This window comes from Callorhinus ursinus, unplaced genomic scaffold (assembly GCF_003265705.2).
Source record: "Callorhinus ursinus isolate GAN/ISIS: 27379988/994484 unplaced genomic scaffold, GSC_fseal_2.0 scaffold61, whole genome shotgun sequence".
NCBI classification, from domain to species: Eukaryota; Metazoa; Chordata; class Mammalia; order Carnivora; family Otariidae; genus Callorhinus; species Callorhinus ursinus.
The window spans coordinates 5,513,349-5,538,932 of NW_027397123.1; the positions used below are offsets into that span (position 1 = coordinate 5,513,349).

At 51.7% G+C, this 25,584-nt stretch overlaps 1 protein-coding gene across 4 annotated transcripts in view; it reads right to left on the bottom strand.

The window, feature by feature from the left end:
• Positions 1 to 25,584, bottom strand: part of CHST8 (carbohydrate sulfotransferase 8) — a 126,424-nt gene that overhangs the window by 42,800 nt on the left and 58,040 nt on the right. For all 4 annotated transcript variants that reach the window (XM_025854651.2, XM_073885425.1, XM_025854650.2 and 1 more), the window contains one exon: positions 20,669 to 20,884. In XM_025854651.2, the coding sequence (XP_025710436.1) occupies positions 20,669 to 20,798 (130 nt within the window). In that variant the 5' untranslated portion in view covers positions 20,799 to 20,884. The remainder of the gene's footprint in view (positions 1 to 20,668; positions 20,885 to 25,584) is intronic.

Here is a 25,584-nt window from a genome sequence, read left to right on the forward strand (position 1 = left end):
AGCCCAGCATCAGGATCCCACACCAGGGTGGGGTAAGGAAGGAGGGGGCAGGAGCAGGGTGCTTGGGGAAGGCAAAGGGAGAGCCACACTCAGCTGCGTCCTAGTCCCTAAGGAAGAAAGAGCTGCCAGCAGCTAAAAGGACCCGAGTCCGGTCTTTGTCATCTGGTGACGAAGACATGTTTGCTTGGGATCGCTGAAGAAGCTGAAAGCATCCTCTCTCTCTCTCTCAGGCTTACTGGGCCATTAAAGTCGCCTAAACCAGCATTTCTCAGCCTTCATGTGCATTCAAACCACCCAGAATCTTGTTAAAATGCAGATTCTAACTTAGTAGATCCGGGGTCAAGCCATGAAAATCTGCATTCTTAGGAAGCTCCCAAATGTTACTGAGTCTACCGGCCTACAGAGACATTAAGTAGCATGATTCTAAATACAAACCCTTGCTGTTAGAAATGCAGGATCTTGGGGAGCTGGGTGGCACCAGCATCCGACTCTTGATTTCAGCACAGGTCATGATCTCGGCGTTGTGAGATTGAGCCCTGCATCAGGCCCCACACTCAGTGGGGAGTCTGCTTGAGATTCTCTTTCTCTACCTCTCCCTCTGCCGCTCTCCCCAGCTCTCTCTTGCAAATAAACAAATGGAAGGAAGGAAGGAAGGAAGGAAGGAAGGAAGGAAGGAAGGAAGGAAGGAAGGAAGGAAGGAAGGAAGGAAGGAAGAAAGAAAGAAAGAAAGAAAGAAAGAAAGAAAGAAAGAAAGAAAGAAAGAAAGAAAGAAAGAGAAATGCAGGGATTTGGGGTCCCACCCAGATCTACAGAATCAGAATCTGGATCTTCACAGGGGATCCAAGTGATCTATAGTTACACTGAAGCTGGAGAAACACTCCCAAATCCAATGGCTTTCACACTTGCTTGTGCAATGGCGTTGCCTGAGGGGCTCTCCCAGAGATTCAGATTTGCTTGGTCCAGGGGGCAGCTCATCCATCAGGCTCCGATGGCCTGATTAAGAAGCACTATATAAGTAGCAGCTGCCCCTCCAGGTTCCAGGTAGATGGAAGCCAAATGCCCTCATCTGGCTCTGCACTCCCCAGCCAGGCTCTGTGGGGATTATGTGGTTCAAAATAACTGGCAGGTTCAAAACCCCAGTCCCAGCCTCTCCAGCAGTAATAACCTGAACTGTCTGGGTTTTGCCTGGTCGCTGCATGCCCTGAGGAATGGAGACCCCAAGGGAGGGAGTGGGGAGAGGGAGAGCAAGCAACTGCTTTGTCCGCACATCTGCCCCTACCCGCAAGGTGCCATTTGAGACAGTGCCTCAGAGACGGCTGGGGCGGGGAGGGGGGGGCGCCGATACTTTTTACTGCTGACCTGTATGCCAGGGCGGCTCCCAAGCACTGGTGCCTGCCAGCGGGGCCCAGTCATCATTCCTACAAGGGGGGGAGCAGATACTAGACGTGGCACGTCTGCAGAGCCATGGGCTGGGGAGAAGCCACAAGTGGCCCGTGGAACCTCACTTCACCCACCCGCCGAACTCCACTGTGGTTCTGGAAACTGCAGTGAGCACTGCCAGGCTCCAGGCCCCCTGCGTGGGGCAGGGGTGATGGGGCCTGGGCCAGGTGCCCTGGGGTGACCTATGACAGGTTACCGGAAACACCAGTGCTGGGCTCAGGTCACATGGCTGGCCAGTCTCCATCGATGCTGTTTTTGAAGGAGACACAAACTAGGCCCCAGGGGTATGGGTTTATAGCATGTCCCTATGAACAAAAATAGACAGACAGCTAGTAGAGAGACAGATGGATATGCAGACAGGCAAGGTGGAGGGGCAAAGGGTGACCAGGGCAGGAGCCGGGCCGGGTCCCAGCACCCTCGCTGCGGCTGCGGGAGTCCTGAGACTGGGGCAAGGAGCTCCTCTCTCCAGCTTCCTTTGCCTCAAGGCAGCCCCCACTCAGAATGACATGTTTTCACTCGGGCTGCTGAGGGACAGCCTGCCACCATGCTGTAAGGCCTAAAAGTAAGGCCCTTGATATCTGGTAGAATTGGGAGGCCCTCAAAGGGTGCCAATGTAAGTTCTCTCTCCAAGCTGCTCCTGCACGTGAGGTCCAGTAGCCAAACAACCATCCTCATCAAGGGGACCAACCACAGTTCCCACTGACCTGAGCACAGGTGTTGATGCCCTACCAGCCCATGGAATTATTCAAATAAGCCAGTGACATCTTCCTGAGAGAACTGGGGAGCACCCCCACTCCATACTACTGGTCTGCCTCCGACAGCCCCTGCTGTTCACTCCCCCTGTGACCCTGCGTGCTATGGCCCTCCTCCTCCCTAGGCTGTGAGCACATGTGGTTCATCGGTCCAATGTTGGGTTGTTGGCTATCCCCATAAGCACAGGCTGGGAACCCCTCTGTCACCAGTGAGGCAAACAGGAGGTGATTAAATAAGCACCCAGCCCTAGGAGTGGGGCTACCCTGAAAGGGGCCAGGGCAGAGACTCAGGGGATATACGTTATACTTCTAGGGGTTAGCCATATTTTAAAATAAAGTCCAAAGTTTATTACGATCCCAGCGTTCCAGTGTTTCCGGCACTAACACCCCCTCCCGGTCATAGGTAACCCCAAGCACCTGGCCCAGGCCCATCACCTGACAGACTTAAGCTCCCTTAGACTTCTTTTTTTTTTTTTTTAAAGATTTTATTTATTTATTTGACAGAGAGAGAGACAGCGAGAGCAGGAACACAAGCAGGGGGAGTGGGAGAGGGAGAAGCAGGCCTCCCGCGGAGCAGGGAGCCCGATGCAGGACTCGATCCCAGGACCCTGGGATCATGACCTGAGCCGAAGGCAGACGCCTAACGACCGAGCCACCCAGGAGCCCTCCCTTAGACTTCTCGACCCCAATTACTGCCCCCATCTGAACTTCCACATCATCGCAGTCCTGAAACCCCCGCAAAAATGAATGCTTCTGATTATTTTAAAGACTTATTTATATTTATCTACCTACTGACAATGGTATAATCTTACCATAATGGTATTATCTTACCGTTATTTCTTGCCTCCCACTCCTGGTTACATTTTCCTCTTACAGGATTACGTCTACGCTATGGTTTGTCATCGAAATTAAGCCACCTCTAAGAGTGGGAGGGGCACTGATAACATAATTACCCCTGACCACGGGTGTAAACTGGGACCATCTCAAGCAAACTGGGCCAGTGGGCAGGGATTTTGATGCCTCCGGCAGGTGCTATTTACAGAGCGACTGCAGTCCAGCTCAGCACCTTGGTCAGGCCGGAGACCTCATTTCCTATCTGTGTAGACATCACGACTCGGTCCGGAACGTAGGGCTTCTACAACGACTGATTGAAGAGGTTGGCAAATTCTTTCCCCAAAAAAGAAATGACAGAACAGGAAAAAAATCAGAATAAAAAATTTTAAAACCCCACCACTTAAGAATTCTGAAATTGGCCAGAGGCACAGAATATAAGAAGAAGCATTTAGTCAAGAAATTCTACTGAACCTCAGGAGGAAGAAAGTAAGCCTATGATGTGTTAGCCTGTTGTCGGCTTCTGTCACCCCCACCCAGTTCCCCCATTGACTGAAGTTCTACCAAAATGTAGGGCAGGCCACGAAGATTGAAAAATCCCATGTCCAGGAATGTTGTTGAAAACAATAATTCCCAAATCTCAGCTCTCTGAGGTTGTGATACAGGTTGGTGGGAGCAACAGACCAGCAGACCAGACAGATATTTAAAGAGAGCTCTGGGACCGGAGATCACTAAAGTGGGATATGGATAAAGCAGTGCTTGAGGGAAATTATAGCGGCAATGTCTCTTCAAAAAGAAGTAAACCCAATCAGTCACTTAAGAAACTAGAAACTTAAGAAACTAGAAAAAGAAAAAACTCAAAGCAAGCAAAAAGAAGGAAATGATGAATATTAGAATAGAAATCAGAGAAACAGAAACTAGAAGAGACAAAAGCAATGAAATAAGAATAGAAATCAAAGAGGGGCTCCTGGGTGGCTCAGTTGGTTAAGCGACTGCCTTCGGCTCAGGTCATGATTCTGGAGTCCCGGGATCGAGTCCCACATTGGGCTCCCTGCTCAGTGAGGAGCCTGCTTCTCCCTCTAACCCTCCCCCCTCTCATGTACTCTCTCTCTCTCTCTCTCTCTCATTCTCGCTCTCTCAAATAAATAAATAAATAAATAAATAAATAAATAAAAAAGAATAGAAATCAGAGAAATAGAAAATAAAAGACAAAAGCAATTAAGAGTTGGTTCTTTGAAAAGAGTGACAAAATGGATAAACTTTTAGTTTGACTTGCAAACAAAAAAGAGAACACACAAATTACTAAAATCAGGAGGGAAAGAAGGAACGTCACTAACAAATACAGGAGAATACTAACAGCACCTTTTTGCCAGTGAATGAAACAACTTCAATGAAATGAATAAAGTCTTTAAAAGACATAAATTACTGAAGCTGACTTAAGAAGTAGAAAATCTGAATAGACCTATAGTAAAGGATTTGAATTAGTAATTTAAAAATCTTCCCACAAAGGAAAGTCCAGTCCCAGATGGCTTCAATGGCAAATTCTACCCAACATTTAAAGAAGAAATAATGCCAGTCCTACACAAACTCTTCCAGAAAAACAGAAGAGGGGGAGGAAATACCTCCCAACTCATGCTGAGACCTACATTAATCCGATACCAAAGCCAGATGAAGCCATCGCAAGAAAACTACAGACAACTATTCCTCAAAAAATCCCACAACACAACCCTAGTAAACTGAATCCAGCAACGTATAAAACGGATTATATACCATGAGCCTGTGGGATTTATCTCAAGAATGTGAGGTTGATGTAGTACTGTAATACACCATATTTACAGAATAAAGGATAAAACCACATAAGCAACACAATAGATACAGAACAAGCATTTGACAAAACCTACATTCATGGTAAAAAAAAAAAATTTTTTTTTTCAACAAACTAGCAGTAGAAAAAAACTTTCTCAAATTGGTAAAGGTCTACAAAAATCCTACAGCTAGGGCGCCTGGGTGGCTCAGTTTGTTAAGCGACTGCCTTCAGCTCAGGTCATGATCCTGGAGTCCCGGGATCGAGTCCCACATCGGGCTCCCTGTTTGGCAGGGAGTCTGCTTCTCCCTCTGACCCTCCCCCCTCTCATGTGCTCTCTCTCCATTCTCACTCTCTCAAATAAATAAATAAAATTTAAAAAAATCCTACACATACCGTTATAATTAATGGTGAAAAACTGAAAGCTTTCCTCCCAAGATTGGAAACAAGGCAAGGAAGTCCACTCTCACCATTTCTATTTCTTATTGTACTAGAGGTTGTAGCCTGTACAAATAAGCAAGGGAAAAAAAGGCATTCAGATGGAAGATGAAGTAAAATTTGCAGACAACATGACCCTGTATTTTAAGCATCCTGGAGAAGTCACACACAATTAAACTATTAGAATTAATATGTTGCAGGGTGTAAGATTAATATAGAGAAATCTATTGTATTTCTATATACTAGCAATGAACATTTCTATATATTAGCAATAATATCTAAGATACTAGAAATGAAATTAAGAAAACAATTTCATTCATATTGGCACTGGAAAGAATAAAATACTTAGAAATAAATTTTTTTTCTTTTTTTCAAAATTTTATTTTATTATGTTATGTTAGTCACCATACATGAATAAATTTAACAAAAGAAGGATGAGACTTGTCTACTGAAAGCTATAAAATATTGCTAATCGGAACTAAGGAAACCTAAATAAATGGAGAGGCATTCCATGTTCATGGATTGGAAGACTCAGTATTGTTAAGTTGATTGATGGATTCAATGCAACACCCATCAAAATCCTAATAAGCTTTTTGTTGGCAGAAATGGACGAATCCTAAAATTTACATGGAAATTTACACAGGCTTTACAAAGACCCAGGATAACCAAAATGATCTTGAAAAAGAAGTACAAAGAGGAAGACTTATATTTCCTGATTTCAAAACTTATAAAGTTACAGGTAATCAAGATATTGTACTATTGGCATAGGATGGACATAAGGCTCCACAGAATAGAATTGAGACCCTGGAGATAAACTCTTATATTTGGGCAATTTATTTTTGGCCAAAGCACCAAGGCAGTACAATGGGAAAAAGATAGTCTTCAATAAGTGGTGTTGGGACAATTGGATATCCACAGCAAAAAGAGGAAGTTAGAACATTAGCTCACACAAAACACAAAAATTAACTCAAAATGAATTGTGGACATAGATATAAGAGCTAAAACTATACAACTTTTAATGGAAATCATAGGAGAAAGTCTTTATGACGTTAGGGCTAAGCAAAGATTTCTTAGACCACAACATCAAAGGCATGATTACCCAAAAGAAAACAAATTGATGGAATGAACTTCTCCAAATTAAAAAACTTTTGCACTTCAAAAGACACCATCAAGAAAATGAAAAGACAAACCACAGATGGGAGAAATTCCTTGCATATTTAATAAGTCCTTGGGTCTACAAAATAAAGAATAACAACTCAGTAAAAAGACAAATAACTCAATTTAAAAGATGAGCAAAGATTCGAATAGACATTTCTCTAAAGAAGATATTCAAATGGCTAATAAGCACATGAAAATATGCTCAATATCATTAGTCTTTAGTGAGTGCAAATTAAAGCCACAATGAGATATCACTTCACACCCACTAGATTGGCTATAATTAAAAAGACAGATCATAACCAGTGTTGATGAGGATGTGAAGAAATTGGAGCCCTCGTGCATGGCTGGTGGGAATGGAAATGGTGCCATTTTGACAACAGGCTGGCAGTTTCTTTAAAAATTCAACATAAATTTACGATACAGCCTAGCAATTCTACTCCTATGCATCCGTCCAAAAGAAATGAAGACGTGTTCACACAGAGACTCGAGAGCATTCATAGCAGCATTATTCATAATTGCCAAAAAAATATAAACAACCCAAATGCCCATCCACTGCTGAATAGATAAACCACGATGCCATGTGACGGAATATTAGTCAGGGATAAAGAGGAATAAACTACTGATAGATGCCACAACATGGATGAATCTCAAAAACATTAGCTCAGCAAAAGAAGGCAGATGTAAAAGACTACATGTCGTAGGATTACATTTACGTGAAATGTTCAGAAAAGGCAAATCTAGAAAGACAGAAAGCAGATCTGTGGTTGCATGCGGGCAATGGGGGGTGACCATAAATGGGCATAAGAGATTTTGGCGGGGGGGGGTGAATGGAAGGATCCTAAAATTGGATTGTGGGGATGGTTGCACAGCTCTGTAAATTTATTAAAAATCGCTGAAGTGTACACTTGAATAGGCAAATGTTAAGGCACATGAATTATACGTGAATAAAGCAGTTTTGGGGAAAGCCTGAGCTAGCCCCAGGAGCCATGGCAGGCACCCCTGGGGCTCACAGTTTCTCCTGAATCCCTCTCATTTCCTGGATCCTGGGATTTCTCTCTCCTTCTTGGGTTTTAAACAAGTTTTAGGTGCTATTTTATCCAGGGCAGTGGCCACACTGCCGAGGCTGACCACACGGTTGGTATTTACTTTCATGGGATTCTGGCATTTTCTGCTCCCCGAGGAGGGCTGTATGCATTTGCTCCCCTCAGTGAAGCAAATGGAAGAAATTAAAAAACAAACAAACACAAAAACTGGCTGGATGGAGGGATGTTCTGGTCTTGGGTGTGATTCTGCTGTTGGGTCTGGCTCCCCTGGCCCTCTCTCTAGGACACAGGACGGGTTAAGTGGGGGTCGAGCCACACCATCGCCCTTCCTGTTCTTTCTCTGATCAGCAGGAATCCTAGAGAGTCCCAGCCTCAGACCTTAATTTGCAAGCCCTGAAGTAGAACAAGGATCAGGCATCCCAGCACTCCTGGGACACTGCTGAAGGAAGGGCCAGCCTGAGAAGGAGTCGGGGGGCGGGGTGCGGACACCAGGAGCTCCCCATTGCCCTACTCACTGTGAGTTCTGTTCCCGCTGAGACCTCCTGGTCCTGCTCTTTGCAGAATCCCAGTGCTCAGCCAGGCTGGGGCTCAGTAAATATTTCTGAAGTAACTGAGTGAAAGTGGAAAAGTGCCCCCAGCCATTAAGAACCCCCTCTCCTGCTGGCCTGTAGGCTTCTTATGCTGGCTCGTGCTCCCCGGGAAGGGGCAAGGCCCAGCCCCATCTTGCCAGCCCCGTATAGTATATTGTACATGCCTGATGAGCAGACTTGGTATAAGCCCACAAATCCTTTAATTACCACCGCTCCTTCTGGCTTGGTTCTGGGAAGGAACTAATTCGAGCAGTGATCATTCAACTTGAGATATTATGAACGTAATTTCATTATTTGGTCTACCCAGGTTGCATCGGGCAAGAGGGTTACAATAACTGGTTTCGCCGAGTTCCTGCTGGAATGGCCATTCCTCACCCACTTCTGTGGCTGACTTGCCCCAGCCTGGGGCCCCACCGGCTCAGGGCAGCAGGGAGCCTCAGTGTGCCCTCAAAGCAGCCAGCCCCAAACTGTCCCACGTGCAAATGTTTCCCACGTGAGTGGTGAGCCCCAAGCACACATTCGTGGACCTCAGCGTTGTGCACAAACACACTTGGACATGCTCTTGTGGACGGGAGCCAGCCATGCACACACATTCACAAGAGGTCCCATCCCTGCACCAGCGTAGACGTATGCACAGACCAGAATGTGTCTGCGACAGACAGGAAGGAAGCACGCCCCAACATCAGCATGGCAATGTGGCACAGGCCCCCAGGCTGGCCCTCCAGCACGGGGTCTCAGCTCTGAATGGCTGTCAGAGTCACCAGTGAGGTCACAAATCATCTCGTTTAGGTACTGCCCAAACGAGATCCTCGTTTGCGATCTCATTTAGATACCGCCACTTCCCGACTGTGTAACCTTGGACCCATGACTCTGCCGCTCTGTGCCTCAGTTTCCCCATCTGTTACAACAGAGACCTCGTGCTGTGAGGCTTCAGGGAGAGGGTACTGGTATACAGCAGGCACTCAGCACTCATATGGTCATCACTCATCACTGCTCAGACCACATTCCCCGGTGTTACCTCCCTGGATGCTGTTAGGATTCTCTAGAACTCTCTGGTCTCACTCACAGCCCTGATGGCACCATTCTTGCCAAGGAGACAGCAGGGAAGGAAGAGTTCAGTGTCCCTTGCTGGGCCAGGCTTGGTCCCTCACCCAGGAGACCCCGGACAGATGTGACAACCACAGACAGTATCCCAGGCGGGGAAGAAAGAAGACCAGTGTGGCCAACCTTGCCATCCCTATGGGAACTGGGATCTCCATTTTAACCCAAGCTCACCCCACAGGGAGCCCACAGCCCACTCCCAGGCCTTTGGTTAAAGGGCCCACCCTTGCAGGAAGGTTTGTCCAGAAATGATCCTTCCTTTATTCATAGCAACCAAAGCTTGCTGCAGCTAGGGGTGCAAATATTTGCATATGAGTAATTGTGTGTGAATGAAGGAAGGTTTTCACTGTGTGCCTCCCCAGACCCCGACCCCTGGCCCTTGTCTCCCCCATGCTTCTGCTGACTAGTCACTTTCTGGGCCCCCCAGGCCCCATGCTGAAATCATGACAGCTCTCTGGCAGGGCTCCTGGCCTCCTGAACCAGACAAGGGTCTCTTGGGGCTCCAGAAGGCCACTGTCGGGCAGTAGGCACCTGGAGAGGCTCCGCTCATGACTCACTTGGTGTCTGGCTTGACGCAGTCCTGCCAGGGATGGAAAGAGTTCACGAGTCCCCTCCCCACCAGGGAGACCCACCACCTCTCTGTCCTGGGTGGTGGGGGCTGTACAAGGAGGGCAGGAGGGGGCAGTTCTCAGCCTGAGGGAGCTTTGGGATATGGGACAGACCCTCTCTTTCCTGTCCATCCAACCGATAGGAGGTACCCATGTGAACTGTTGTCCGACTCTGAAACCGTATTCTAAGTTTCAAAAATTGAGCCAGTCAGGAGAATTCACAGAAATATATTACAGACCCCAGCTTCTTTGGAGAAAAATAAATAAAAGGGAAGGTCTGGGCACTCTGGGCCCACACTGCACAGAACTCTTGGCTAGAGCTAAGGAGTGACCCAGGCCTGTCTGCTTTCCTCCTCCCTCCCCCCCGACCCCCTCCCGGTTCCCTATGGTCTCCCTGCCCTGGACGCATCTTCTGATCAACCTGGTGACCCTGCACACAGTTTTCACTGACATCCCACTTTGTCCCTTTCCCTCCCCATTTCCCTCCTGCTGGGGCAGGCCAGACCCTGAGGGCAAAGGTCGAATGCATTCACAAATGTTTGTAGCCTTCTCCTTCCCAGGATGAAACACATCTGGACTCACAACCAAATTGTGGAGAAAAGTTCACAGACCACCGCCTCAGGCCAACCCAGGTTGGGAAGCACCTGGGCTGAGAACCACTTGGCCAGGGACTGGACCCTTACTTGACCTGCTTTGGGTACAACCAAGCTAGGGGGAAAGGGGAACTTGGATGGGGGCTAGTCTACGCTATAGGTGGTCTCAGAACCTCTGAGGAGAGCTGGGAATGCCATGGCCAGGCCTCAAGGCTTGGTGAGAAGCAGCCCTCAACTTCCTGTCTGGACCCCAGATCGGGAGAATGGGAAGACCTCCCCAGGGGCTTCTTATCCTTCCATTAAGGGCCAATGGCTGTGCAGGGGCTCCCAAGCAGCAGCTATTGGGGGGGGGGCAATGGAACCCATTGCAGCTGGGCTATTTTTCCCATATAAATAAAACATTTTCAATGAGAGAACTGTCCACTGAGTTTCACCATGATTCAAGTTAAAACTGCAGAACTACAAATCCCAGAAATAAGCTTTATAATGAAAACACCAGCACATAGGTAATGGTGAGCTTCTGGCTTAGATTGGGTCTGCCTGAGCTCCTAACTTGCTGCAAATATTTCAGGAGGGAGAAGACACACACTGACCCTCAAGCCACAAGAAAGGAGTCACCATAAACAGGAGGGGCCAGCAGGCCTGGTGAGAGCCCCACCGAGGCCTGACACAAGGCACGCAGGCCTCAGCCCCCTGCCAGGGCACCCCTGATGGGCTCACTGCACCGCCAACCTGCATCGACTTTCAGAACCAACTCTCTAGCACTGCTGTTGTCATAACTACTACCATGACCTTTTTGGGGTTTAAAAAACCAAGAACCACCCAGTGGCCATGGAGAAGGACAGCAACCATAGCAACAGGCCTGTCCTTAGACCCTCTTCTGGCACAGAACCATTTCTCCGCTGCCCACATTAGCAACTTAGGCCTTCAGAAAGGCTAGAGGGCCCTCCAAAAGCACATGTTAGGACCCCACTGGGCTCTTCCCCACACTGGCAGTGAATACAGCATTCTGATTCACTGTGTGTCCTGAGCTCCCCATCTCCTGCCACAACACAGACTCTCCAGGCCAAATGTGGCTCAGGGGGAGACAAGCCAGGCAGAGGGGGCCGCCCTGCCGACCCCCCTGCCACTTTGGGATTGGAGTTCTGCTTTGCCCTCCTGCTCCTGCTGGCGGATCTCATGAGTCGAGTGGGGGGCTTGGCTCTGATGTTGGTGACCCCCCCCCCCCACTAAAGATGCCTGGGTGGTGAAGGGGGTCGGGGTAGGGCCCACGTGGAGGGAGAGAAATCTCAGGCCTGGGAGTAACCCCTCCCCGACACCCAGGCCTAAGCCCTCCTGGGGCCCAACCATGGCCCAGGGGCAGTCACAGCCTCCCAGACCAGATGTGATTCTGGGGCATCGCCCATGCTGATCTGAGCCCCTCCTCCGTGGGTCTCTCCAGTTCATTCTGAGCCTGGCAGAGTGGGAAAGGGGTCACCCCACACCTGAGCCCCACTCTGGGCCCGCCAAGCTGTGACTCACATCACGGATGAACAGAGCCCAATTCACCCGCCAAGTGAGGGGCCTGGGGGAACAGTAGGCGGCCGTGGCCACACAACCTGAAACCGGGACTTCCGCGAGCCGGCACAGGTATTGGAACTGGCGGCCCCGCTTGGCCCCCGCCTAGGCCCGGACACAATAGGAGACTCAGTTTTCCAGCCGGACTGTAATTTCAGAAGGGGGCTTTGTGTGGGCTTTATTAGCCACACCGCCAGACGAGCCTTGGGGCTGGGGTCAGGGTGTCCGGCTGCTGCTGGGCATCGGCAAGAAATGCACTTTGAGGAAATGGCAGAAAAACATCAGAATGTACAAGAAATGCAGACCATGACATCAACCAGTAGCAACAGGGAAGGAGGGCAGGGTGAGCCAAGGAGGGGCTTTGCAGTCAGGCCCATCCGGGTTCGAATCCCGGCTCGGGCCACTCTGGCCGCAGGACTTTGGGTCACCAACTTACCCCCTCTGGAGTCCGAGCTGAGGATAATTGTACCTGCCTCCCAGGATAGAGGAAAAAGGGAAGGCGCCGGGGTTGGTGCCAGACGTCAAGGAACATGACTCTCACGACGTGTCAAGCACACTGAAGCTTAATTACATTGTCTTGTTTAAAGAACTATCGAACACGCGTGTGGGGTTCTGTGGCTTTCTGAGCCATGTTCGTCCAGGACTCGGTTAGATCCATGCAGTGACCCCATCTCCTATTTTTACCGTTTCCCTTTAGTTCCTTTAAAACTGAAGTCTTGCTCTTACTGGATCCGGTGCCCCAGTGTTCTGTTCTGCTCTCCTTTTTAATTTCCCCCACCCCTAGGAACCTTTAGCATAACAATTCTGGGACCATTTTCTATTAATATCAATTTCCAGATTACAGCGATATGATGTCTGTTTCCTAATTTAATTAGGTGATTCCTGTTATTAGTTCCTACATGTTCATTATTTTTCATTTAGCATATTTTAATGCACCAAAGGAAAGTGAGATTCTGGCTGGAGACCCCCGGGGTGTCTTCTGCAGGGATGGGGGGAATGTTTGAGGCCCGAATCAGAGAAGCAGATGCTGGGGAGCTGAGGATCAGGGGTGCCACTTGGAATGGCCCGGTTGCAGTGAGACAGGGTAGGGACAGGGAAATTCCCGCTGTAGAGACAGGGCCCACAGGGCCTCCCAGGGAAGGCAGCGGTGAGGGTCCTTCACGAACCCCACCTCCCAAAGCAGACTCCAGACAAGGCTCCAAAGCCAGCACCCCAGGGCCCACCAAACCAGGGCCCCCCACACTCGAGGGCTGTGTGTTCTGACACCAGTCTCCATTTTTGGCACCTTTTGCCTGACTACCATGTGGGGAACCCATGTCTGTCCCTTCATCCGTATTGCCCTCTGCACTTCCAGGGGGCACCCTTTTACCCTAGAGTCTAAGTCAACACTACTCCGAACTAGCACAGAACCCAGTGTGAGTGGTGCCCCCGAAATATGCAGCCTCTGCCTCAGTGCACCCACCCATCAAGGCGGGCTCAGCCATCATGCCCCTCGGCTTCTGGCCACATGGGTCTCCAATCCCGCAATTGTTAAACCCACGGGTTTCCTTCTCTCTGCCGGCACAGTGATAACTGGGCGACCCCAGCTCACTGCCCACCTCGTGGCCCCAGAAGGAACCCCCCAGAGCCGCTCTGCAGATTACAAGGATGAAGGAGGCCAGGAAGCCCCCAAGGTAAGGGGGACCATTACAAGGATCCTGACCCACGGCCCTCACTTGGAGCCCAGTGCATTCTGTGACAAGGAGAGGGCTCTCCAAAAACTAGTAGGAAACTCAGTGGGTAGTTTTACCTACAGTAGAACTTTCTTTGCTGTGGTCACAGAAAAGCGAGGTACGGGAGGGTGAGGCGGCCCTCGTGAGCCCTCAGCGGGTGTTTGGAGAGTTTGAACACGCTGCAGGTGCATTGTTCAGAAACACCAGGTTCTGAGAGTCCCAGCCCTGCTGATTCCGCAATGATATATTGCCAGCTACTTAACAGGATGGATCACTGCAATTACATGTCACTTCTGATATTCACAGTCACAACAAGGATGTGTCAGCCTCGCAAGGTTTGTAGAAAATATATATGGTGCTCTGCAATGCTGGTGGAAAATGGTTTCAGGAAACAGACTCAAGAGGATTCCAATAAAACCCACCTGCCCGGGGAAAGCAGATGGCTCCACAGAAACTGGGGGGAAGAGGGGCTGGCTCCCCTGGCCCAGAAGGAGCATGAGCATATACACCCTGGGGCCAGCAGGCTGTCCCTCTCCCGGGGCCAGTGGGGGCAGAGGGACAGCCACCACGCCTCTGGTTACTCCATCAGCGCCACCCGGGTGAGCTACTGAAAGCCCCTGGAGTCACTGTGCTATTCTCATCTCCTCTGGCCTGGCAGTTCTCAGGGCTCCAAGTGGACATCTCGGGGCAAAGAGTTGCTGTAGAAACAAGACACATGAGCCAAGTGTAGGCTCAGCACTGGCGCAGGCAGGGCTGTGTGTGTCCCTGGTAACCATGGGACCAAGAGTGAGGGCCATATTTTCTCCGGCCAACACAGCCCTGCCCCCAGGGGACAAAAGCAGGAGCCCTCGAGCTGGTGGGGCCCCTTGGCAGTGGAATTCTGGCTCCATGGATTTCTAACTGTGAGAGACTAGGCAAGATGCTCAGGGGCATGCACTCTGGAGAGAGGCCCCAGGCTCCAAGAAGTCTCACCCAAACCTACTTCGCTGCTTCCACGGTAGGTCAGCACCTGGTCACCTCTTGTGTGCTACAGAAGACAAAGAAGTCACCCACAGCTCTTCTCCTCCAGGCAGCCCTCCTGGCTCCTCCAGCCACGACTCTGCCCTCAGGTGCAGGAGACGGAAGAAGTGAGTGTGCGGCCTGAGAGCAGAGAGGCAGATGGAGGAGGGGTTGGGAGGGGTGGGGGCTTTCTGCTTCTCTCGCTTGTTCCTGCAGTCTGCGAGTCTGGAGTCCCGGGTGGAGACTTACAGAGCAACTCTGCCCAGCAACTCAGATGCCATCTGCCTAAAATAGAACACGTGGTCTCCAGCCCCCTCCCCCAAACCACTCCCCATCTGGTGTGTCTGCCTCAGTGAGTGGTACCCTCGTCCCAATCTGTCAGAGCCAGCAGCCCTCCTCACCCTCATCATCGTCCCTGGTCTTCTGGCCACATGGGTCTCTGCCCCGACCCCCTGAATCCACCCTCTCCAATCTCTGCCTCCCCAGGTCCTGCCTTCTCTCCTGCACCAATCTGCACCTCCCCGCTGGGTTCCTTGTGCCCTTGTCCCCTCCCATGCTCCTGCCCACAGCTCCAGACCTGTGCCTTCTAACGGCCACCCCCACCTCAGGATCTGGGAGCTCCCCTCAGCCTGTAGCGAAGGCTCGCTCTTCTGAGATGCTCCAAGGAAGGGCTTGTGGGCCCCGGGACTGGCTGTATTTGCAGCAAGAGTCTAGACCCACAGGTCACACTCCAGCCCCTAATCCACTGGGAGTTCCTCCCATGCCAAACTCCCGCACGCCTCCAAATCTTGATCCAGGCTCTCTCTGCCCAGGCTCTGCTCTGTTGTTAGGAGGGGAGCAGGTACGTGGCAACAGCCTTTTGCCCAAGGACAGATCCCGGCTCTGAAACCCAAAGTTGTGTGGTCTCAGGCCCAGCTCTTCACCTCTCTTATCTCAGTAGTCTCTTCTGCCAGACGGCGTAAGAGTGCTTAACTCATGGGGGTTTGAAGGTATTCAATGAGTACTAAGTACCTGTAAAGGGCCTGGCACTGTGCCCAGCATGCAGCGAATAACGCAGCAAGAACAGTGCTGCTGTGTGCTCACCCAGCCACTACTCAGCACTTCATCCGTAAACAGGAATATTCAGTTATTAGCAGAATTATATGTACTGGGGCACCTGGTGGTGCAGTCGGTTAAGTGTCCAACTCTTGATTTTGGCTCAGGTCGTGATCTCAGGGTTGTGAGATCGAGCCCCGGGTAGGGCTCCATGCTCAGTGGGGAGTCTGCTTCTCTAACTCTCCCTTTTCCTCTCTCCCTCCCTCCACTCACGCTCTGTCTCTCAAATAAATAAATAAATCTTTAGAAAACAAAGCAAAACAAAAAACACAAACAAAAAAGAATTATATGTATTGAAACATGTAAAGTGCTTGGCACAGGATCTGGCACATGGTAAAAGCGGATTATTACCACCATCCTTGAATGCCTTTGTGCTGGGGCAGATTGTTCCAGACCAGGAAGTCACCAGGGGCTGTACAGTCCCTTTGTCTGCACTAGGGGCCCCTGAGCACGAACCCCTGCTGTCATTGTGGCTGCCTCCATCTTCAACACCCCAGCAGCAGCCCCAACCCCAGCTCCACGGCTTCAGGAAAGCCAAGAACTTACTTCTCTGAAACATGGGGTGGTCCCGCTTTAAGAAAACTCACTCTAGAAACCAAATATCCAAAATCAAAAAAAAAAAAAAAAAGGAAAGAAAAAAGAACTATTTATAGTGTGTTAGCAATAGAATCTGTATCATAAGGTCATGGTTTTTTATTTGCCAATGAATAAACCAATCAATCCACCATCACTTTGGCTGCTTGGGTCACTAACGACTCACCTCACCCCATTAAAACAAAATCCCACTTAAAAGAATGAAGGAGGAAAGGTAAACTCAGAACACTGCATTGTGCAGCCCTGAATGAATGGACGGATCCACGTGCATCCTCAGTGGCTAACTGGCATCATAAGAGAGAGCCAGGCAGATGTGCGCCTCCTGATGGAAGAACATAGAATCACATATGCATGCTTGTCCCCCAAAAAGAAAAGAGGAGCACCTGGGTGGCTCAGTTGGTTAAGCATCTGCCTTTGGCTCAGGTCATGATCCTGGGGTCCTGGGATCGAGACCCCCGTCAGGCTCCCTCCTTAGCAGGGAGTCTGTTTCTCCCTTTCCCTCTGCCCTTTCCCTCTACTCATGCGTGCGCACACATGCGCATTTTTTCTCTCTCTAATAAATAAAATCTTCAAAAAAAAAATAAAACCCCCCAAACCTATATCTGATCAAGCTGCTAGATTTACTTAATTTACAAGAAATACGAAGAGCAGAAAACAATGTTGAAATACACTAAACACACACAATCGACAAAAACCCCAACGGTGAGAAACTCGGCAGGACCTGGGACCCAGTTTCCTCCGATAAAGAGCAAGAGAAAAATAAAGATGAGGAGAGAATCTTACAGATTGAGAGAGACTTAAAGACTCAATCACCAACTGCAATGTGTGGGCTTAATCTGGATCCTGGATAAAACAAAGTGGAAATAAAGGTATTGATAATATTTGTGATTCAACCAGAAATTTGAACACTGGATATTGGATGTTATTAAAGAATCGTTGGATGTTTTAAAAAAAGAGTTCTTATCTCTTAAATCGAGCAATACATTTAATATTTATGGCTGAATTGATATGCGATCTGGGAAAGTCAAAGGAGGGAGGTGCCAGTGGCTGTGGGTGGGGCCGGCCTGACCATGACGGAGCCCCCTGGTACCAGGTGCCTGGAGTCACTGTGCTAGTCTCATCTCCTTTGTGTGTGTTCCAAACCCTCCAAAATAAAAAGTTCATAAAGAAAGGCCACTCATAACATTTCAGTTTGCCCAGCCACATGTCTGGAGTCTGTCTTCTGTATCCCCAGGGCCAGCAGGCTAGGATGTGTTATTCCTGGTTCTGGCCTCTTCTCTGCATCTTCCACCTAGAGAAGGGGCAAGCCTAGTCTCTTGGGTCAAGGAATGAGTTTCCTGAGTCCACAGGGCCTGGCAATATTGGAAACTGGAAAATAATTGGATAGGTGAATTCTCCGATACACACTACACACCAAAATCTCATCTTAGGTGAAAGATACGTTAACCAGCAGCTATTCACATTTCAAAAGGTTTGACTGATTTAAAATATAGCAAACATTTTTGTTTAAATGGCCTGATTTTGTTTAAATGGCAAGATTTCCATCCAATCTTGGCAAACCCTTAAGATTCCATCTGATGCACAAGTCAGGTGAGGTTTGCTGACTGGTCCCTGAGAGGTGCACATGCTGTTAACACCTAATAACTTAACTGCACGGGAGAAATCTGAGCAACACCCTGAACCCTGAGGGACCACAAGCAACTGAAGGCTCCTTCTCCCACTCTCAGGCTTGTTTCTGGATCTTCACCTGCCCACCCTCCCCCTCCCACCTTGGTCAAGGCCACCAACAGTGGCTCTCAGACACTGAGTTCCCAGAGAAGTTGCTGCACTGTGAAAGCCACAGGAGCCTGTGTGGAATTTCCTCTCTAGGCGGCATCCCCAATGGCCTTACCCAATCCGGATGACAGGGCAGCCTCCTGACTTTGTACCTCCCACCAGCAGAAATCCACAGCGAGAAGGCTTGTCCAGGCCCTTGGGGCCACCCACCCATGCAACTGGATACATACACTTTGTAAGAACTGGTTTCCAACAGATAAATGTAATCAAGGTTTATATGCTCAGAGAAGCCAACAGGATGGGATTGTTTCACTTGAAAGATCAGAAGAAAATTGTAACTAATGTTGTGGAAAATTACTTTGATATTGCTTTCTTGGTACCGAATCACAATTAGGCTGCTGTGAGAAGTACAGGGAAAGAATAAATGAATAGTAACAAATCAACACAAACAGCCTGTGTCAGGAACACTTTGCTCAGGGAAAGTAACATAAGCATTACTTAAAGTTTTATGACTGTGTTCCATGTGATTTACGCAGAACGTCAAGGTTGCCCAAACCCGGCCACGTGGTGAAGGGGGTCCAGCTCCATTTACAGCCAGAAGAACACGGCTCAAGCCTCAAGTGTGCCCATCGCACGGGTCAGCCAGGTCCACGCCGTCCCCCCTGCAGGGGGATACGTGCCTAAGCTTCGTGTCATCCTCTACGCCCTTCGGAGGCTCGGAGCTCCTTCCCCAGCTCGCCACTCCATCCTGGAAATCCCAGCCGTCCTGTGGGGTCTGGCCCTACTGGTAATGGAAAAGATCCACATGCGCATGCGCGGGGGCAGCTGGGCAGGGGCGCATGCGCAGTAGCAACTGGCTGGTGTGAGGGGCAGGAAGACACGAAGCGCAAGCGATCCGCTGTGCTGGCTGACTGCGGCATGGCGGGGCGCACGTCCTGGCCTTCAGGTCCCAACTCTACCCACGTATATAGCATCTGTCCCTGCAGTGTACCACGGATGAGTGCATGGCCCCTGCCCAGACGGACACAAACTCCTGCCTTCTCTCCCAGGCTCGTCCCACGGAACGCAGACCCTGGACACAAGGACCCTCTGCCCATGGCGTGCACCTCAGCCACACACACACACCAAAATGGGCACCAAAGATCCATGGGTCACCCCGAGGATACACCATTCACCCCAAGCCACATTTAGGGGCCCTTGTTCAGGACCTCATTTCCACACAGACACCGCACACGTGGGGGGGTGGGCAATCTCAGCCCGCCTGACAGCCCTACCCTCCGGGGCCGGGTTCTGCTGACAGAAGGCCGCCAGCCCCTCTAAAGCTCACATGGGGCTGCAAGTCCCCACAGAGGAGCCAGCTCAGTCACATATCCTCGCTTCTCCAGAAGCCAGGGAGTAGCCAGACCCACCTCTGACAGCCACTACCCCTGAGGGCCCGGCCCTGGCGGCCCAGGCGTGAGTCAGTACCAGTAACTCCCCTGTTGTCTCCTGGGGTCCCACCACCTGGCTGCCTCTTGCTGATTCTTGATGAAAGAATGAACTCATTGGCCTCCCCGCCCAGGGCCTCTGGTAGGAGCTGCCAGGCCAACAGTCCTCATTCTAGCCTCCTGATGCTCCTTCCGACTTTCTACCTGATGCCTCCAGGCCTTCAGTCTATGCGTGGGATGACTAAGCCAGCCAGAGCCGAGGGTGGGGCTGGGGAGGGGGCTGCAGGCCCAAGTACCCGGGGTCCCCTCCCTGAGGGCCAGGTGCCTTACGCTGGGCCCTGCTCTTCTGTAGGGTGGTACAGGAATTTCTCTCCCTAAACCCATAGCCTCCACTCCTCCATATTGTCCGTGTCCTGGAGCTCATGGCTGTCTTCACAGACTTCCCCGCTAAAAGCCCCCAGGCCCACCGCTGAGAGATGAATGGGGGCTGTGTCTCAGCAGCAGGCATTCTGCCTGAGTTCCCCCTCTCCATATTCTGCCTGCCTGAGGCTCCAGAACCATCCTTCCCACTTTCCCCTTGCTGGATCCCACCTGTCCTCAGCAGATCTCTCTGCAAGTCAGGAAGGGTGCTCCCCTCCGTGGCTCACAAGGGACACATGGGATACAGGCAGCAGGTGGGGGCCAGCAGGAGCAATCTCAGCTTCGCAGAGACAGGAGGTACCTTGACCCCCTCTGCCCAGGCCAGAGGGCCTGGATTCGAGGAGTCCCAGTCTGCCAGTCTCTCTGGCAGAGAAGCAGAGTCCCATGGCGGGGGGGGCATGGGCTCAAGGAGAAGTCATTCACCCTCTGATACCCCAGACCATGTGGGAGAGGCCCCACGAGATGGCAGAATCCTCCTTAAGCCTCAGCTTCACCAAAGGCAACAAGTGGATGAGAGCCTGGCTATCATTTCAAGAGGAGGGCATGGGCCAGAGACCACAGGCCAGAGGTCAGAGGCCAGAGGCTGATGCCCGCCAGGAGAAGGCCAGGCCCCCTCCTCTGCCTGCCGAGGCTCTCGGCACAGACTTGGCACCAGGGCAGCCACGGAGGCCTGCACTTCGGACAGGAAAGCTGGGGCAAGTGGGCATCAGGGCCGAGCGCAAGGGCTCACCTGGCAGCTGTCGAGGGGCGAGCTCCGTGGGGTCCTGCAGGCTGATGAAGAGGAGGAGGCCTGCGGCTCCAAACAGCAGGATGGATGAGAACATGCAGGCTAGCCGCATGGTTCCGGCTCGCGGGGTCATCCGGGGCTTGCTCCGGGGTCACCTCTCGGGTGTGGGAGGTGCGTTCTTCCCTCATCATCCACACCAAGCATCCATCAGGCCACGGTCTGCAGGGCAGATGGGGAGAAAGGGGGTCCATCACTGAGGCACACAACATCCTGTGCGGGCTGAGGCCCCAGTCACTGCCTGCGACCAAGCATAATCCCCGATCCCTCCATCCTCTAGAACTTACTCAGGTATGTCCGTTCAACCTTTCCAAGCCCAAGGAGGCTGAGGGAAGTCTAGTCACCACCTGTAGCTGGGACACCAGCTTCCCAGCAGGGGTTCCTCTATTTGCACCCCCGGAAAAACCATGGAGACAAACACTCTCTGGACTCTGCCTGGGGGAGCCCAAGGTGGAGCCCCAGAGACCCACAGCCAGTAACAGCCCCTGCACTGTGCAGGCCCTCCGAGCTTCCAGAAGAACTGGTGTGCTCCCTATAGGGGGCCTAGGTACAGGGCCAGCAATTTGGGTCCTTGTCCCTTACAACTGGCCTGGTGGACAGAGAAGTTCTTGGATCCCTCTGCCCTGGCTCCTCTCTACAGAATGTTGGGGACAAGTGTCTCCACAGAGCAAGATGCTTTGGGAAGGAGTCTCCTAGGCCCAGTGGCTACCAGGGACAGAGAATCCCCCACCTGGTGGCTCCTCTCTCCAGCCAGAGCTGTGTCTCCCTGACAAATGGGTGGGCTAGCGGAATAGAGACCCCACTGGCTAGTCAGCGGCATCAGGGGGAACAGAAGCTCTGGCCTATTCCCACTCTTGAGGACCTCAGGCTTGGACGGAGGTAGCCAGACCTGCATTTGACAGATTCCAGGCTGAGGCTGGTGACAGCATCCCTTGTGTTCCTGTGGATGGACACCTGTTGCTCTGGTCACTGCCTCCCCAGAGTATGCCCAGGTGACTTGCCCCTCACCCTGGTTCCTCCTGAAGGGCAGAGCAAGAAATGCCAAACACCCCAAATACCAATGAGTGACTCCAACTGGGCCAAGCTGTGGGTCAAGATGGGGGCACCCCGAGGCCATTTGCTCACAGGAAGGATGTAAGTTCCTACAGTGGGATGAGGCATGGGTGGAATGGGACAGGCGCTGAAGAGGGATCTACACAGCTAGACGGGCAGGGATTCCAGAACTCCCCCTTTTAGAGGAAGGCTGCTCTGTCCCCTTGGCTTCACCCATTCCTACTAGTCCGGGCGCAGAGATACCACCCTCTCTCTACCCAAAAGGCCTTGCGGGAGCTTCCCCAGCCCTGACATAGGACAGCACTGAGGGAGGCTGAGGCCAGGTGGGCAGCTTCCAGTAGCCTCTGAGATCACAGGTGGGTGGCTGGGACCCCAGATCAGATGCACTGCTTGGCACAAGGACATTTCCCTGCCTGGGGTCTTCTTGGGCACAGTACTTTGGTCGGGGAACCCATTCCTGACCAGCCACCCAGGCGGTGGGGGAGGAAACCCCAGCTCCCCTCCCTCTGTGTCCTCATGCTCCTGGGGGCACGAGGCAGGAAGTGGTAAGACACGTCCTTCCCTCCCCAGCCCAGACAAAAATTCCCAAGGTCTAGACTGTTCGCAGCAAAGCTCTGGGGCTGAAGAGTGTTAAATTGCAGGTTTGGGTTTCTCCCCTCTGCAGTCTCTGTAATTATGTTTTCACTCAGTTAACTTGAATTAACCTGCCCCAGGCCTCTATGCATGGGAACACACCTGAGCACAGGGTTCTCTGGGTTGTGCTGAGCAGGTGGTTCCCACGACCTCCCAGCTTTTATGTTTGGGAGGCAGCACGGAGCAGGGCTGTTTTGTCTCGAGCTGGCTCAGTTTGCCATCGGCCCCAACCTCACTGCAATGGCCCCCGCCCCAAGAAAGACAGCTGTTCCTGCCATTGCCGGGGACACCCCTGCATAGGGCTTGCAGTGGGTAAAAATAGGCAGCTGCATGTCCCCAAAGGCTCAGACCCTGAAGTCTCTCGTGGGACCCTGTGGCTTCTCCCTCCTCTTGAATGCACCTCCCACACCCCACCATGGCTGCCCGGGATGGGACTGTCCTGGGGGCCTGGCTCATCATCCTGCAAAGACACAGACACAGTGGTGCAGGCACCAGGCCCCATTGAAGGACAAGGTCACTCTCAACACTGTGTCCTTTGGTCTCCCAAGCCCTTCCCTCCATGATGACAGGAGTTGTGTGCAGGGGCTGCCAGGGCCAGTCTCGAGGTCTGAGGGAAGGTGCAGGGGGGTGCCATAGAGGTCCTCCTGCCCCAAAGCAGTTGGCTTAACCCCCAGGGGTGTCCAGACAATCACGGAAAGGAGTCAGGAGAGTGGAAAGAGTGTCACGTACACGGATTCAGCAGGGACGAGACCCTCAGGGAGCAGGGAAGGCAGCTCGGGGCCCTTCCAGAGCAGATGCACAGGCTCTAACATGCATACACACATGGATGCACACACAGCACACATATACCATCGACAGTCCCCAGCAAGGCCCCAGCTGTAAAGAAAGTGCCACAAAGCCCTGATATGCGGGCTGTGGTGGTCGCACACTGCCTACAGCCTCACCGGCCTCCTGGGTCAGACCTGAGGCCAGCAGGCCAATCTGACCTAGGGTGACGGAAAGAGAGAGGAAGGAGGGGAAAGAGAGAAGCAAGTTTATGGCTACGGCCCACCGCTGTCCAGTAAAACAGCTAATAAAGTGCCACCTGCTCTCGGCCCAAAGGCTCTATTGGATGAAAAAAACAGGGGGGCTCAGAAGCACATGCAATCCAGTCCCCTCCTCTCCACTGTCACCATCCAAGCCAGTACAGACTTCCCCTGTCCTGCAGCAATGACCAGTCCTCACTTGCTTCTGAACCTACCCCAAACCCAACCCCCCAGGTGCAGCCAGGCTCCATTAGCCCTTGTGCCTGGGAGCCAGGATGAGGACCACATCCTTGCCCCCAAATCTGGGGGCGGGGGCAGGGGGAGAAAACCAGCCCTAGGACCTGCACCTTCACTGCAGTAGGAGCATCAACCATTTAAGTGTCTGCTCTCAGAGACACTCCTTTTTGTTGACCCCCAAGAGAACAGCACCGTCTCCATTCTCCATGTCCAGGGAAGCTGGTGTTAGAGTCCTGCGTGGCTCTCCCTGACCCTCCTAAGTATCAGACCCCAGCCTTCCCCTCGGACGCCCCCCGTTCAGTGTTTGTTCTCACTGCAGACCATCTAACCAGCCAACTCCCTGCTATGTGCAAATGGAATCAAAAGGTAAGCGTGCCTCCCGTCCTGGGTAACTGGCTGGCAGTCTGGCTGGGTTCCCCTCAGGAGGGGGCCAACATCACAGAACCCGTAGGAACCGCCTTCCTTTAGAGGTGGAGGATAGATAAGAGATCACCCGACACTCCAGGCAGTGTGTGCATCTGATCCCCTATTGTTCCCGTGAGGGCCCTTGTCTTCAAAGTCACATGTTATTTTCAAGACAACAGGGAGATGCTGGTCCAAAGGCTGCTTGTCTCTGTCTCCTGGGAGTCGAGCTGCTGCCCGGGGAGTGGACTCTATGACCTTTCACAGGCCAGGGCCAGGCTGCCCAAGGCCCCGTAAACACACTCATGGGTCTCCGCTCCCACTTGGGACTGTTGCATCCTCACTGCATGCTGCATCACACTCAGCTCCACTGACAAGAGGGGGCCCCCCCTTGCCTCCCTGCCTCCCTTCCAGGACCAACAGGCAATATGAAAATTCAAATAACCGGGGGCCGAGCCAGGAGGAGTCAGGCAACAAAAATGAACAGCCCACTTAGTTTCCAGAAGGTCCTGTCCTCACAAGCCCTAGTTTTCCCAGTGGCTTGCTCTCCCTGAGGCCTGAATGGTATCACCAATTTTTACTATAAGAAAAAAAAAATGCAATTAATCTTGTAAACACCTCCTGGGACACAGGTCAGAGCCAAGGATTCCTCCCATTTTCTTATTTATCTGATTTAAAAATTTGTCTCTTGGGAAAATTCATTTTAGGGCACAAGCAAGTACTTGGGAATTCAGCCAAAATGCACGCACCTCCAGTGGCGACAGGCCGGCAGGCGGATGGACGGATGGCTCCAAGGTCACGCTTGGCTGCAGCTGCTGCAAGGCCTGGATGCTTCCCCCAATCACCCAGAGGACCCCTCTGGCTGTGAGGACCCACTCCCATGCCCCACTGGAGGCAGCTGGAGGCATCCGGCCACGTGCCCATGGGAGCACCCACTTGGCGTGTGGACCCCGGGCCCCAGAAAGTTCTCTGTCCAGCCAGTCTCCTCCTTGCACGGGCAGGAGCGAACAATGACGTCCCTCCCGGCTGAGGGCTCCAGGAGGAGCTGCTCATCGGGAGAGAGGCTGCTATGGCAACTTGAGGAGAATGGAGCCAGGCACTGCCGTCACCTTGAATCCGGCACCAAGCATTCCACCGTGGCGGCAGAGGGGGCTGCACCTCTACTCAGCCCCTGCCGAGGCTCCTGCGATGGCGCTGACCTCCTGCCTTCCCTGCTCAGCCTCCTGGCCTCAGTAACTCATTTACTCCTCACTGAAACGGAGCACACAGCCCGGTCCCCAGAGAACATCACCTCCATCTGTTTTGTCAGACGAGTTCTTCCGTGTGTCTGGCTCCTGCTTGCTTCTGAGATGGGGTTCTTCTTGATTTCAGCTCATTAAAATCTTGCAGCTAATTAAAACCGGTTCTAACAGCGGCGGCGGCGGTGGCAGCAAACTCTGGGATGAGTCCCTCCAGTTTTTATGCGTAGGCATAAAGTTGCAGTGCTCTGTGAGGGTGACAAATGGCTGCAAG